Raw genomic sequence first — 16,849 nt, forward strand, 5'->3', positions numbered from 1 at the left:
ATGGGCAACTAGGGACCACTGTATGTAAAACATTATTTGCTCAATGAGCAATACATATGAGACAACTATAAAGGGAGTAACATGTAATATGCACCACTCAAGGAGCAGTTAGCAGGGAACAGCAGGCAGGGGTCAGTACATGGCATACAGCAATAAGGATCAACATGTCATATGCAAAAGTCCATGAACAGTGTTTAGGTGCAAAGGTTGCCCTATGGAGGAGCAGATTATGAAATGCATCATTGAGGTGCAGAAGATGAGATGTAACAACAATCACTCTATGGAGCAGAATGTCAGGTGCAACCTTCACTCTATGAGTACAGCAGTTAAGAGTAATGCAAGAGAGGCAGAAACCAGGAACAGTCACTGTTATGGAGCAGAAAGTAGATATGAGATGCAAACATCAAGCCAAGTATGTAAGAAACAGGAGCAGGAGCAGTGAGGATGGTGCAACAATCAATCAATTAAAACAATTAAGAGCAGTGTATGAGTGGCAAACAATCAAGAAGCCATATGTAAGGTACAGCAATAACTCTAAGGGAACAATAGTCAGGAGCAAAGTATGAAGATCAGCAATAAAGGAGCAATTGGGGAGTGTTCTACTAGTCGTTGGCCTTAGCTATAGAAAAAGACTTGGTGCCCTGTTCTAGAAGGGACAAGGGTGAAACTGACCTGATTGGCTATGCCCCTTCACTGTGTGTTTCCCTGCTGTTTGTATTTATCTTCCCTGGTACACCACCTGGCTTACAGAGATTACCTCAAGGTCATATGGTCATCCATAATTCAGTGTTGCTTGTATATGGAGTTTCATAATTTAGTTGCTGGGATTGAGAAATAAGTCCCTCTGGGGTGCCTCCTGTTGAAGGGTGAGGCTGGTAGTAGATCTGTGAAAAACAAAGGCTGTGAACACACCTTATTAGTGTGCCAAAAATGATAGGAGAAGACTCCAAAGCGTGTTGGTGGTAAAAAGACTTTAATTTCATATAGCCCTTTAACATGACACGTGTTTCGGCAAGGTGCCTTTCGCAAAACAGGGCATATCTTAATGTGACAAACCATAAATGCAAAATGAAAAGTGATAAATTGAAAAGGATATAAAAACAAATGTAATATGCCATCATTACGTTTGGACTGTCTGCCAGCTTGTGTTGCAAAATTTATTTTGAGTTTCAGCTTTCTTACAAACTTAAAAAGGTCTATGTGCACTTGTATAGGTTCAAGATAGGATGTCTTCTCCTATCATTTTTGGTGCAGTAATAAGGTGTGTTCAAAGCCCTTGTTTTTCAAAGTTTAACGAACGGAGTAGAGGAACTCATTCTCTGACACACCAATGCGACAGAGCAACCTAGCAATGAATCAGGTCGCGCAGGTCACCAAGTGATATCAACCAAAAAGTTCCTTCAAAACTCGCTTGGCAGTAGATCTGCATTGCTGTATTGGAGGGCGTTAGTAGGGGCAGATGGAATTAACTTTTTGGCATCAGAGTTTGTGGCCCTGCCAAGGAGGCTATGTTGATTGATGCATAGGTTTTAACAGGAGCTAATAAATGGTCTGGAGTGACAAGGAGACGTGTTGACATCTGTCCAGTCTTAGAAGTCCTAATGCTGTAGTAGTAGTAACAGTAGGTAGATAAGGAGGTAGTCAAAGAGGCTTAAGTGAAGGCTGTTAGCATACTGACGTATTGCAAGTAATAGGGTGCTGACTGCTAGGGTTTCTGTGGAGAACATCAAATATGTTATGAAAGAGCTAAATGGATCTTGTGGTTAGATGGTGAGGGGGTCAACCATAAGGAATCCCTTGTTTTTCACTGACAAGGTCGGTTGGTTCAAAGGTTAAACAAATAAATCAAAATGACACCAAAACAGAAACCTTATATACCAGTTGTTCTCCTTGCTCAAGCAATATATACATGTACTTTTGAGTATTCTTACACACATTGTGTATGTCCTATACTTTAAGTACATGAGCCTGGAGGGGAGTTGGGTAGTGCCAAAACACATTTGCTAGCTGCTTCTTTCTCAGATCTTTATAAATCATGCATGCCTTTCTGAAGCATTCGATAGGGTTGGAAAGGTCTTTACTGAATGCACTCAAAACAGAGGCACTCTCATTCAGTTAATCTCTGGGTTAAGCAGATTCGAACCATTTTAAGGCCATCAGTCTGAATGCATTGCACCTCCAGCTGATTCCTGGTAATGTAGCCAGAAAAAAGCGGTTGTAGTTGGTGAGCTATGCACGCGGTCTTGTTCACTGCCTGGACTCTAGGCTCCTGCAGTGCATGATTCCCTTGCTCACTGATTCAAAGACTTTGCATTGTTCGATGAGCAACGAAAGACAAGAGAAGCTGGATGCCTGCCACAAGAGAATGCTGGTACAACAGTGGAACTGGCCAGTAGATGTGACAAGGGCACATTTCAGGACCATGTTTGGTGAGGGCTCTATGTCCAACCTCTGTCTCCATGAGATAAGAGTGAACTACGAAGTGGCAATACTAATTTCCAGACTGGAGGACTTCTTCATCTGCTTCTTCATCACTGGGCCTCATTCCGAGTTTGGAGGTAGCCATGGCGCTATTTGTGCCATGGCTGCCTCCAAAACCGGTTTCGACTCCGACCTGGTTCAATGGGGACTTACCGGTCCAGTCCGACCTTTGCGGGACCGGTAAGGCCCCATTGAAAAAGGCAATCCCCATTCCCATTTGAGCCTCCATAGGACTCAATGGGAATTGGGAGGGAGCTAATAACGGTACTGCAATCTGCTGTACCATTATTTGCTCCCTGGTCCCTTTGCAGCTCCCACTAAGGCCGCCTGGTAAAACCAGGCACCCATAGCGGGACCCATTAAGGGACCTCGGAATAGGGCGCAAAGGGATTACCGGCACCGGTGTCCTTACCGGTGCCCGGTATCCCTTTGCGCCCAACTCGTAATGGGGCCCACTGTTTAATTCCTTGCACTGCACTATGTAAATCGTCTTCCTGGCACCATGGTACGTGAACTCTTGGAGAAAAATTGCACATTCCCTAACAAAGCATTCCCACATCTACAACAAACATATGTTTTCCCTAAAGCTGAGCTTTTCAATAAAAAATAACGGGCCAACTAAACAATTTTCGAAACACAATTGGTCCTCATTCCGAGTTTGGAGGAAGTCATGGTGCTATTAGCGCCATAACTACCTCCAATACCGGTACCGATTCCGCCCTCGTTCAATGGGGACTTACCAGTCTATTCCGACCTTTGCGGGACCGGTAAGTCCCCATTGAAAAAGCCATTCCCCATTCCCATTTGAGCCCCCATAGGGCTCAATGGAAAGTGGGAAGGCGCTAATAACGGTACCGCAAATTTAGGCACATGCGACACCAATGTTCGCAAAATCATTTTCGCAGCAAGAAACTGCCCCAAGTGTTTGAATTGAGCACAGATTTCCTGCTACCATTGCCTTACACGAGTCTGCCCCCATTTTAAGATGGCCGCCGGGCTCTGCCATGTAGCTGCCTGTCTTGCCCTTGCCTCGTGATCCTTGCCTCGTAACCTATTGGCTCACACCCCTGTTTTCCAGGCAATCGGTCGCCAGAAGGAGAACGCCGGACCAGCCCACGAAGGACCACACACAAAGGAGCAGGTCCTGTCCTGAGCCTGCCCAGAGTATGGCTAGAGGCTAGGCCGGAACCCCTGCTCCGCGATCCCCTCCCCGCCCATTCAGTGAGCTGTGACCTCGCTGTAGATTTAGGTAAGCGCTACAAACACGCTCCCCAAAGGCAGTGTTACCTATTTATTCCTCGTTCCAGAAACAAAAGCTGTCTAACTTAAAGATCGAAGTGCAGCCGCATTGTAACACTTATTGCTGCCAAATTCGGAGCTACCATTAGCTACACGGCACCAAACGCCCAAAATACCTGGTACACTTATCACATGCCGCCAGTACCACCCTCTTCTGAGAGCCTACAAGGAAAGAAAACTGTACCTGCCATGAAACACTATGCCTGCTTAGGCTCACCGCATCGACAATCCACACTGCCCTGCCAAAGTTGCCCTTACTTAGTCCCTGAACTTAGGTGAACCTCCGCGCTGTATGCACATACTGTCCAAGTATTGCATCCTTATCCTTAGCTATGCTGCGAAGCTAGGTGAACCCCGTTGATCAACTGCACCTGCCAGTACATTTCAGCCCTATTTGCGATTTTTGCATTTAGATGAACCCTTTTACTGTTCAATTCGCACATGCCATTCTCAGCCAGCGTGAACTTTGAATTTAGATGAACCTTACTGGTCAACTGCATCTGCCTGCACATGCCATTTTAGCCTTATCTGTGATTATTGAATTTAGGTGAACCCTACTGGTCAACTGCATCTGCCTGCACATGCCATCTTAGGTGAACCCTACTGGTCAAACTGCATCTGCCTGCACATGCCATTTTAGCCTTATCTGTGATTATTGAATTTAGGTGACCCCTTACTGCTCAGACCGCACATGCCATTCTTAGCCCAGTGTGAATGTTGAACTTAGGTAAACCTTACTGCTCAATTGTGCCTGCGCCTGCACATGCACTTTTAGCTCTTTAGTGTGATTTCTGAATCTAGGTGAACCCTTTAGCTCCACTGCATCTATCTATACAGGCCACTCTCTGTCACTACTGAGGATCCTGAACCTAGGTGTACCCAACACCATGAGTAAAAACTTAAACACTCCGACCCTCATATTTACGGTTTTGCTACTGACTACCATGGCCTCCGCCACCTTAAATACAAGCCCTCCCTTGGACAGAAACATTAGACTTCGAGCAAGACTACCTTCCATCTACGAACCTAAAAGAAATAACAATCCCCCTAACCCCACACTACTTAGCCAAGTGTGCACAAGCAACCAATAAAGTAATCCCAATCCCGGTGCCCACCCTATCCTATACAAAGAAGCACTTAAATCAAGGCAAACACCTAATCAAACTGCCACAAAATCCGACCCCTAAATGTTCCTTGACACTAACTGGGTCCCTTATCAACGCCAGATCCATGGTAGCCCATGCCCCTGAAATTTCTGACATTCTAAGTAATGGCAGTTTGGACCTACTCGCCATCACAGAGACTTGGCTCCACGAGGCGGCAGGTCCGACTCTGATGTTAGATGTATCTGACAGTTACCAGATACTCAGAGTAGATAGACCAAAAACCAAAGGTGGTGGCCTAGCCATCATCTCTAAAAATACTCTACCTATTAGACTGACTAACTCGCCGCCCTGCTCATCCTGTGAAATACTTACAGCCAAATTGCAGCTCTCCAATAACCGCACGCTGACCATCCACTTGATCTATAGGTCTCCAGGACCATTAGGAACCTTCGAAGAGGACCTTACCAGCCTTATAGCGAACAATACGAAAAATCACTCCCAAACCCTACTGATGGGCGACTTTAACATCGGCTTCAATAACCCAGACAACAAGCATGCCCACCTAATAACAGCCTTACTTAACGACCACGGGCTTACCCAAAAGGTCCTTTCACCTACTCACTTCAATGGCAGAACCCTTGACTGGGTATCTGATCTTAAGTGTAACATTACCATTACCGACATTGTCCCTCAACCCTGGACTGACCACTACCTAATTAACTTCACGGCCTCACTTGATCTCCTCACCCCCAAAACTATTAGCATGATACCCTCCCTACCTACCAGAAATTAAAAAGACATCTCTGCTGAAAACCTCATCCCCCTCCTCCCCACCATCAACGACCTGGAAAATAATACTAACCCAGACATCCTAGTGGACACCTTCAAACATGCCATGACCAAGACACTAGACACCATTGCCCCCACTAAACTGCGCAAAAGCAAACAGGAAGCACACTTGAATGCCTGGTTCAACCCCCAACTCAATGAACTAAGAAAACAGAAAAGAAAACTACAAGCTATTTGGCGCAACTCGCCTACCTATAACAATAAAGCCAAACTAGCCCAACTATCCAAACATTATAAGAAAGAAATTATCAACACAAAAAAACTTATTTGATGACAGAATCACAAAGGCCCAATCAAATACAAAGGAACTCTTCTCCATCCTCTGTGAAATGGAATCCCCTATACAACCTGTTGACACTGTCCCGAAGGATAAGATATGGTGTACTAATATACAGAACGACCTATCAAACAAAATCTCCTCCCTCCAACTCAAAATAACAAAAAAAAGACTCCCTGCCCATTGCTGACCAACTAGCACCACCGCCTGCCGTGCACAATACTATTTCACCATTTAGCTTCAAAACAATCTCAATCATTGATACCGAAAAGGTTATACTTTCCTTGAAACCCTCCAACTGCAAGGGTGACAGTTGCCCAGTGCAAATAATAAAAGATGCGGCCAGAGACTTAGCCCCTCTCATCTCAAAGCTAATCAACTGCTCCTTTAAATCTAACACGGTACCTACCAATCTGAAAGAACCTTTGGGTCCTCCCCCTACTGAAAAAACAAACCCTCGACCCTTCAAAACCCACCAACTACAGACCCATCACCGCTGTACCCTACTTACTTAAAATTATTGATAGAGTAGCCTATCTACAAATTCAAGACTACCTAGAAACGAATCATCTGCTAGGCTCCCGACAATCAGGATTCCGCCATCTCCATGACACCGAAACAGCCTTGCTAGACCTTAAAACTAAAATTGAGGAGTTAAAGGACAATGGCAAAACCTCCCTGGTACTACTGTTAGACTTGTCAGCAGCATTTGACTTGGTGGACCACGCAGTCCTATGTAGCCACCTAAGACTTGCTGCCAACTTTACAGAAGAAGCCATCGCTTGGGTTCTTAGCCAACCGGACTATGAGAGTTTTCGCTACCTCCTCTTGTGCCGATCCCATCCAAATAACATGTGGAGTCCCACAGGGATCCTGTGATTCACCCACTATGTTTAACATCTTCACCAAGCCACTATTTGACAAGTTGGACAGCCTGGGTGTCACTTACACTAATTATGCAGATGACACCCAGATCCTCATACCCCTTTCAGGCAACTATGAAGAGGACCTGGCTCTGGTGAACAAAATATACATCCTCATTCAGGCATGGATGGCATCCCACGGCCTCTGCCTGAACGATGAAAAAAACGAGATCTTACTCCTCGGATCTGACCCTAACTTAAAAAAACTAACCCTAACTACACATCTTTTAACATCATAAAGGTTATGCCGGAGGTAAAAACTCTAGGATTTTACCTGGACTCCTCGCTCAACCTAAAAAAACAAGTTAACTCTCTCTCCTCCACCACCGCCTATACCTGTAAATTAATCCGAGCTGCCAGACCATTCTTATCTAATGCTAGCTGCATTACCCTGGCCAATGCTCTTATCATGTCCGGATTAGACTACTGCAACGCCCTGTACTCAGGAGCCAACAAGTATGTTACTGACAAACTTCAAAAGTTGCAAAACAACGCTCTAAGAGCAGCTCTGAACATCCCTCACAGAGAGCACATCTCTACATTCAGGAAGGAAGCCCACTGGCTAAAAATAAAGGACAGAATCCTCCTCAAAACCATATCCCTCACTTCCAAATGTCTCAACACTCTAGCACCTCCCTACCTATCGGAAAAAATTACCAGAAAACTCACCTCCCGACCCCTGAGATCTGCCAATACCTTCCTGCTTGTCATCCCTAGATTCAAAATCATCACGGCTGGAGGAACCAGTTTCCCAGTTAAAGCTGCTTAAGCATGGAACACACTCCCTATTGACCTCAGACGCCCCTTACCGTACACTAGATTCAGAATCAATGCTCTCAAATGGCACCGTTCTAACGATCCATAATCTCTTCACTCTCTAATAACTACTGTCTAAGAACCTTGTGACTTACCCATCCTCTTACTCACTTTTGTAACCATAGACTCTCACTAACGTACGTCGTGCTAGACCGACTCTCATCCGGCACATCCCCTAATGCTCCTTGAACAGTAAATGACTACCTTACCTCACTTACTGTATCCACATTAGAACAATCAACTGTACTGTATCCTGTATTGTAATCCACTTTGTAATCACATGTATGTACTATATTTTTTGACAGGCATTGTAAAAAAGTTTCGAGAATTCTTGTATTGCTGCGCCCAGCTGTCCAAGGACTTGGTGCGCATTATCAAATTAATAAACAAACAAACAAACATGCACAAGCAATCACCAACAACCTCAGCTTCATCAAATTGGTAATTATCCAATGGGGCGGGTGTGGCACCCATGAACTTCAACCCATCTCCATGGCTCCGTCCTCTCCTCTAGATTAGATCTATGCTCCCAAGTTCATGGTTCTGGAATCAAGTTCAAGAGGACCTGTGATCTTTCTGAATCCCTAAACAAATCATGGTGTCCTTGCTTTAGGTCTATTTGATGGAAAAAAATTGACCTTTTCACAATTTACCAAATGTTTTTGTTTGTTTTATGTTTTACAAATGCAGGGGTTGAACCCCCACATCCCCCCACTTCTCCCCACCTTAACCTATTCTCTTACCCCACCCCATATCTATATTTAATTTAAATTGACCGCAATTTGCAACAAATTTGAACAAAAAAATTCTGTCAATACTGAAAAGGTCAATTGGGTCTGTGATCAAGTATGCTAATACCGTTTCCTAGGCAGACAATGACATCTTCCCCATTTGTCCAAATTGTGTGCTCTGGTTTAACAATCTTTAGGGTGTGACATCACGTGAATTCTTTGTGTTGTTGTTTTTGTTTTGTTTTGTTCTGAATAGTTCATGTGTCATTGAGAAGTGTGTCTAAAGTTCCTTAAATTGTAATACAGCTCTGTTAAAACCACTAGTATTACTCCTTTAGAAAACATATGCTGAAAATGAAGGCATAGTCCAATAAAAATAAATGCAACTCTGTGAAGAGCAGCCATTGCTAAGCTGCTGAATGTTTAGCTGCTCGTAGTGTGCTATTAAAAGTAAAGCAGCGATGCTAGGAAGTGTTGGCACTGTCCCTGTTAACATACAACACCTGACAAGAAGGATATGTGGTCTAACGGATAGATCATTATATATGGAACCAGGAGAACTGGAGTTCTAATCATAGCATCCCAGTGTGTCAAAATGGTGTGATTATGAGCAAATCAAGTTACACCCCTGTACCCATTTCACGAATATGTCAAGTTAAAAGTTTAGACGTTATGTTTAGAAGTGTGTTTACTGCCCCATTCAAGTATTGCAGTCCTACTGACGTGCCCAGGTGCACTCGCATCAGATGTATAGAAGGGCTTCGGAAATCTACAAATATTGTACTTTTAAAAGTGTGGCAGTTTTTCTACGTAAACAGTTTTTTCTTTAATGGAATCTCACTCGCACAGCACACAACTTCAAATGGTCTTGACACTGAAATTGCGGCTTCAGTCTAACAACGACATGCATGCACACGGATAGAAATAGCTAATTATCCACCTGAAGTTGCATCTCAATTGCATGTAATGAAACTAAACCTTTAAACAAAACATTAATGAACGAAACATGATCACATGATTCACACTACAAATCATAGAGGCGCAGCCTGAAAGCCTAATACTACTAACTCCCACTGTTGATGAAAGTCAAGAAACATCTTTCAAACTAAAAGCAACATGTCTAGATATGTAAGGGTGCTTGAAAGAAATAGCACAGATTAATGACTCTTAAGGATGACTCAAAGCCAGAAACCACTAACCATAGTATAACGTGTATGTTATGTGTAATGAGAGTTTCAATTACTTATTAACAAACAATGCACATTTCTTGTTTTCTCCATCAAAAAGATGACCTCCGTTTTAGTGAGTCATAATTGTTTACCAAACTCCTTTCACGACATAAGCACTTTTCATACACATGTGTACAACATTACTTGCATCATAAATGTACTTTTGTATTGACAAAAATTGCAACCTCACCATCTTTTCCCTATAGCTTGCTATACTGTACACATCTACTTTGTAAAGTGTACTCGAAATATATAATACTGATGTATTCATAGTGCATTAAATACCACTTTGAATGTTTCTAGTTATTTACTGCATACTATATCTTGACTGTAAAGTCCTTGCATATTTACCTTGAGAGAAGTATAGTTAAGAATTACAATATTTTATGTTATGTTAAGCCTATGTACTCTGAAAGTGCTATGATAGCGATTTGGGCCAGAATAAAATCATATTAATATAACAGGTCAGTACATCAATGAACCTGCTGTACAAAGGTAATGCGGTATCTGATTAAGTATGCAGACGGTGAGACAGCAACAGGGCTGCCTGCACCAAGAGCAGCAAGAGCAGGGGCGGGGCAACGAAAGAGGTGCCATCAGTCTGAAAAGCATTAACCTATCGGCATTGCCTCTGCTTATTTGAAAGGAGTCCAAGTTCTTGGGGTGAAAGAGGAGTACTGAAGCAGGCAAAAAGACAGCTGGGAAATCTAAAAGTTTTTTTTTCAGAAAAATGAAAACTTTGTGGCGCAGGCTGGACATTAAAGTTACCTTTTTTTTTAAAAAAAATAATAATGTTGAAATGCAGCCTCCTAACTGATTTAAGATAAATAAACGGTAACTAGACTCAAATAAATAAATCGCTGCCTGACGTTAGGCCGTTCGTTGCTTTTACAGTGTCTTGCAGCTGTGGGCACCCATGGTATCTTTCCAGACACACTTAAAATACTTCCTGAGTTTTCTGACATATGTGTCTGAGCCGACTAAACATAACATTAGCAGCATGCTTTATAAGGAAAGTAGCAGGACTTGTTAAAACATACAGTGAAGACAGAAAGATAAACTACAGATTTACAACATTGTAGGATAAGTGGATTTTTCCGTCCAAAGCAAAATACAACATACCAACTGGGCCCGGGTCGAACTTAGCTTATCAGAATTTTCAGCATCTGGCACATGCTTCAGACATTTGTTTTTAATGCGTTTCAATAGAATAACGTATTTCTATACGAATTTCTAATTATATTGCGTCCTCACCAACCAACCTACGGAGCGGGGTGGAGTTACCTATACTCAGCTCTGTTACCAGCCTATACAACAGAACAATTACAGTTAATGCTAACTGAGAGGTACCGAGAGGGTGGGAAAGAGCAGTTTCCCGGATCAAAGATAACAAAAGTCTATGAAGTGTCACTTCAGAAAAATATGAAAAAAAATGAAGAATATACATTATGTAAAATAGAATTATGTGATGTCCTGTGTGAGTTTTAACAGTGCTTACGCCAGCCGGGGGAATGGGGGAGGCCCGATTCTGTGATTACACGTTATTATGAAACTGGTGTGGCAGTCAATATGTGTCCTGCCAATACAGATGAGAATGGATGCACTGGTATTAAGTCATAAAATGACCAGGACCAGTTTGTGTTTATTTAATTAATTAGGATTATTTTCTGATCACCAGGGAATTGAATAGTACAAGTGTTTGTGGAATACACAACAGAGAACTTGCCAGAGAACTTCAGAGATATTAGAGGTATTGGTCATGATATGGGCTATATTATAGTCAATATGTTTATGCATTTCTTTATGCATTATAAAATGGACACATGTTGATACTATCATTATTTTCTAAATTGTTTGTAGAAAGGTTGTAAGAAGAATTCCCCTGATGAAGAGAGAACCTCTCGAAACTCGTTGGGACCAATCCCATACCCTATTAATGATTGATCATGTTTAATTACTTTACTAAAAATCACTTTTCCATTAACCAGTATCAAGAAATGAATGAGAATACTAGTTTCACTTCAATTAATGTAAATTATGTCCTATAACTCATTATTCTTGCCTTTTAAGACTCAATACTGTTAATTGGAATATGAATGTTTAAACGTGTTGGCGATTAACCCAAGATAGTGTACAGTGGACGGGGATTCCCTATTTAGGGAACTCACTCTATTACATATCATTACCGGGCCTTGCCATGAAGCATGGGTGTCAGATCTTGGCAGTGTTGTACACATGTACCATGTGCATAGTGATCACAACCTTGCCCTAATCCCTACGGGCTGGATAACCAGATGCCTGAGGAGGCATGCTCGTGGCAGTCCTTTAGCAAAAGGCACACCTTTCTCGAGAAGAGGGGTCATATGGCCTTGATATGATATGGTATGATATGACATTTGTAACACGCCTATACATAAGAGTTTCAAGGCACGACGAGGCAAGGGAGGGGAAACAAAGGGAGGATAAAGACAACGATCTTACTAGGCCTAGTGACATTGAGATCGCGCAAGTGCAGGGGAAAGATGAGGGCGAAAGTGCCAGGGGAAGGGGCGTAGGGCAAGGGCAGAACAAAAGACAAAAAAACAATTAGTGCGGCCAGCAGGTGGCAGTGCAAGGATTAAGTACAGACAACAAGTGTCTGAATAAGTGCAGGTAAAGTGACTGCAGGGTTGCAGATACAGACCAAAGTGCAAGGGTTGCCAGGAGGCAGTGCTTCTATAAAAGAGTGCAGGAGCGTCATCCACGCAATTACTTAATTAGCCTGCATGCACCTGAATTCATCTTCACAGTACTGCAGAGGCACCCACCAGGGAAATGCAGTCAGCAACACAGTGTAGAATGTGACAGTGGCAAGATTATTGTGGGGTTATATCAATTGTCTAATATGGTGAAAAAGTAGGTTGGGAATTTGTGGAATATGTTTTGGCCAGTGCAATGGTCTGCAACGGGGAGTGGTATTATTCTGGTAATTTGTGCAGTGTTTACGCTGCCGACAGCCACCTCAAAAGCAATGAGAGCCTCTTTAAAGGCTGAAGGTGCTAAAGAGAAGCCACTTAAAATATTCTTCTCCCTCTCTCCCTCCCGTGCTAAAAACCACAGTCATTGTGATTGGTGGCCTGAGCCCTTATGTGTCCTTCTGGGTCCTGGCCGTCCATCCAATCACCTCAGCCTCCGCCGTCCCCCCAGCACTTACGTCTGGGCACCCACTGGCCTGTTTTGTTGCACAGGCCTGCACTTATTTATTAGCAGCCGACCACTCACCACGGGATCTCTGGCAGCCACTTACCTTTTTCTTGCAACTGACCCTTGGTCACTTCCCCCTTTGTGGAACCTCACACGCTCACCCACGCCCACCCCCTCCCTTCCCTTCTCTCTTTCTCTGCACTTGCACGATCTGAATGCTCACAAGGCCTAGAAGGACCACCTCTGTCTGTGTTCATCAATGTTATTGTATTTGCCTTTTTACCCATGTTCCCATCCCCCTTGCCCTGTGGGCGCTTTAAACACAATTTCTTGATGTATAAGCACCTTATCAATTCATAATAAATAAATGAGCAAATCACTGAGGACCTTCAATGGGCAGTATGGGTCAGATATGCTGTGGGTCTATTGAGAGTATGGCCCTCATTCCGAGTTAGGACTACACCATGGAGTAAATAGCTCCATGGTTGGCAACCATGGAGCTATTTACTCCATGGAATACCGGCATGGTGAATGGAGTAATTTCCGGTCCATTCCAAGGTTGGATGGACCGGTAATTCCCCATTCACCATAGCCCTTCCCCATCCCCATTTCTGCCCCCATAGGGCTCAATGGGAATGGGGAAGGAGGTAATTACGGCACCGTAAATTACGGTGCCGTAATTTACTCCAAGGTCACTTTGCGGGTCCCGTAATTTACTCCTGCTAAAAGCAGGAGGTAAAGAGGGACCCGCAAAGGGAACTCGGAATACGGAGGTAAGGGATTACTGCCATCGGTGCCCTTACAGGCGCCGGTAATCCCTTACCTCCAACCTCGGAATGACCCCCTATGTCATGATCTGGAAGCCACAATATAGGGGATTTTTGGGTCTCTGTCTGTTTTTTGGGATATTTGTTGGAGGCAGAAATGGTTGTGGAGGGCCTGGTAGGGTAGAGTTAGTGACAAGGCCTAAGAGAGTGGGTTTTCATTGTTATGTTATATTTGTTGGTTGCTTCTGTAGCACTTTTTTCACTCTGAGTTCCTTTCTTTTCAGATATTCCAAATCTCAAACTCATAAAACCATCACTCTTTCCAAAATCTTCTCTTAGCATGGCGGCTAAAATCCTGTACCTAAATATACTCCACACAAGTATTCAGAGACCCAGACGAGAAAGGTTAAAATAAGGCAGCATTGAACTCACTGTCCGTCGGGCTGAGTCCACGGGCAGTCGATATCATTGACAGGGAAGGACTGCTGTGCAGAGATCGAATGTAGTCCATGTACGGGTTGATATACGGATGAGGAGGGCTGAAAGGAGACTCGGAGGCCCCGTGAGTTCTGTGAGGCGAAATCCGGATGAAGGGAAGGTCTGAATAGGTTGGGCTACTCGACAATGCTGAAGGCCTGGAAAACAACATGAGAAAGGATTGTTACTGTTGCCATGTCCTTACGGCAATAACAAAAGACCAAAGCAGCTCAAAACATAGCATCACTTATCAATAGTTGACTAAGTGTAGTGGTGAATAACGTACACAGGACACAAACACCGTCTTATTAGGCCAATGCCCATTGATGAAAGAGTTGTTCGGACGTCTCGAAACGTGTGGAGATGTTTCATCTCAAAAAACCTGTAAAAAATGGGTTCTAAACAGGTACATTTATGAAAATGTCCCCAATTTAATTGATTTCCGATGTTCGGAAACATCACTTAAGTACAACCATAAAAGCCCAATCTAGCTACCTCTTTCTATCTAGGTAAATGTAAATATATAAATATGTCATCATTATCATCAAAATAGATTTATTTGGGCATAAATAATGCCATAAAATCACATACACAAAACATCAATACATAGGAAAATCATAATTAATCGCAAGGCGGTAAAGTGGATTAGCAATTTCATATTAAATTACCAAGGACATACACGCAAAATCATTCCATATCTATATATTTATTGTTTGCAAAATCTGTTTGTGAATTGGTATTAGTGTACTTTATATAAGGAACACTTCTTGTGTGCAGTGCTTAACCCGAGAAGTGACCCATGCTAAAATATGTAAATAGCAGGATCGTAAGACAGCACACAGGAATGCACAGAGTACTTGCCAACAAGTAAAAAGCGCATGTTGGCAGGGCTGTAGGAAACGATCTAGTTTTAGAGGCCACATTCTCGAAACAATCCTTCATTAGCTACTCAATTGTTGCTATGGGGAACATCTTTTTTTGCTCATGCTAAGAGCACTGGCTGCAATTGGCAAGGGATGAAGTGCCGGTACTTGGCCCGGCGTGAGCAGAAGTCGGCTTCCCAGGGTAGACTCATTTCATCACAGCGCAGGGATAATAGGGATGGAGTTTTAGAGGTGAATGCTCCTCATCATGGCCTATTCAGCAGCAGAGAGGAGAGGCTTTTCACATTTCGGGGCAGGAGTTCTCCTCTTGGGCTCTTACCATCCGCGTCCATTGTACGAGATAAGTAGGCCCCAGGTTAGCTGCTCTCCAGAGCCAGACATGAGCTAAATGCCCTTCACCAGCTCTTTCTATTTCCAGTTAATTCAGAGCAAGCAAAAAAGCCGTGGCATCGGCCGAGGTTAGCAGGGGCTCTGTCTTCTACACTGAGAGGGACGGGAAAAAGTGGTGCAAGAAGAGACTCCCTCCCACACTTTTTTGTTTTACTGAAAGTTCTCAATTTACTGAAGTTGGTCACAGACTTACAAATTGCACAGTCTCAACCCCATTGAAACATGGACTAAAAATGGCTTACACAATGAATGTAGGTTGAGTTTGAGTTTTATGTAACACATTTTGTTTGTCTAGCATTCAAAGAATGCAGTTATCGTGCATTTATTGAAAAATGAAAAGGATAAAATAAAACATAAAAGTATAAAAGGAAAACATTTTGCAACATACAGCATGCGCAGTTAGTGGGACTCTGGGCAACAGCCAATTGCAGCACTCTTGCAGTACTGAAAAGACTACGCCAGATAACTTGGCAAAATTAAAATGGGAAAAGGGGGGATCAAAATGGGGGAAAAATGCAACTGTGTTTCATAATGTGGTGTGAAAAAAGAAAACAGGGAATGCATTAGTCCACATATATCTTCAAAAAAGTGGTTTGCTAGTTCTCAAGAATTCTGGGGCATTCCTGTTTCCACGGCAACCTATGCTGTGGTTCCTGTATTCAGTGTGCTCCATTCTCTTATCTGTGTAATATGCAGGTCTCTAAGATCCTGTGGATTGATCTGCCCTGGACCCAATTGGGGCCACTTTCTTCGGCAGCTCAAAATGGCATTCCTGGGATCTCTTGAGGATGATGTCGCCAAATGTGTTAAAATAGCATTTCTTTTGTCGTGAATTACATGTGCCTTTCACATGAGAGCATTCCCTTGTGAGACTCTTTTTCCCTCTCGAGTTGCACCTTTGCCTCTTCCATTGAGGGTCACTACATGGGAACTTATCCTCCCATGTTGGCTGTTTGCTGGCATGCCATTTCTGCTTGACTTTTTCCTGTTTCAGAGGCATCCCACTGGGAACTCTCCTCTTTTTGACCTCGGGTCGATGTTAAGAATGTCTTGGTTTGTTTCTCACTTTTCTCCATTAACGTATTGATCCTTTTATTCAGCCAACTTGTATAACGTTCTCCCGTTTTTAAGGTAGCCAGTCTTCAAATGTGCTCATGTCGTTCAACCATGCAGTTTCAGCTTTATTTAGTCTTCTATATACTCCCGTCTTTTCTTCTCATTTGACTAACTTGGTCCCTCAAAGGATTTACTTTCTCATTTTTTTGCGTAAAGCTCTTTACTAATTATATGGCTGGAGTAAGAAAGGAAGAGGACACAGGCCCCTACTAATTTGATTAGCCTGGAAAGGGACATTGCAGATTGGCTGACGTAAAACTCAGAGGAATGGCTATATTACTATGAAATGTGCAATAAAGAAGACAGGCTTAGTGCAGGACT

The 16,849-nt window shown here is 43.1% G+C and overlaps 1 protein-coding gene across 1 annotated transcript in view; it reads right to left on the reverse strand.

Moving 5' to 3' along the window:
* The window catches only part of GLI3 (GLI family zinc finger 3), a 558,606-nt gene that overhangs the window by 140,625 nt on the left and 401,132 nt on the right, over positions 1–16,849 (reverse strand). Inside the window, exon 5 of the mRNA XM_069613300.1 lies at positions 14,094–14,296. Within this exon, the coding sequence (XP_069469401.1) occupies positions 14,094–14,296 (203 nt within the window). The remainder of the gene's footprint in view (positions 1–14,093; positions 14,297–16,849) is intronic.

Source organism: Ambystoma mexicanum, chromosome 5p (genome assembly GCF_040938575.1).
Source record: "Ambystoma mexicanum isolate Mex_15411 chromosome 5p, UKY_AmexF1_1, whole genome shotgun sequence".
Classification (NCBI taxonomy): domain Eukaryota; kingdom Metazoa; phylum Chordata; class Amphibia; order Caudata; family Ambystomatidae; genus Ambystoma; species Ambystoma mexicanum.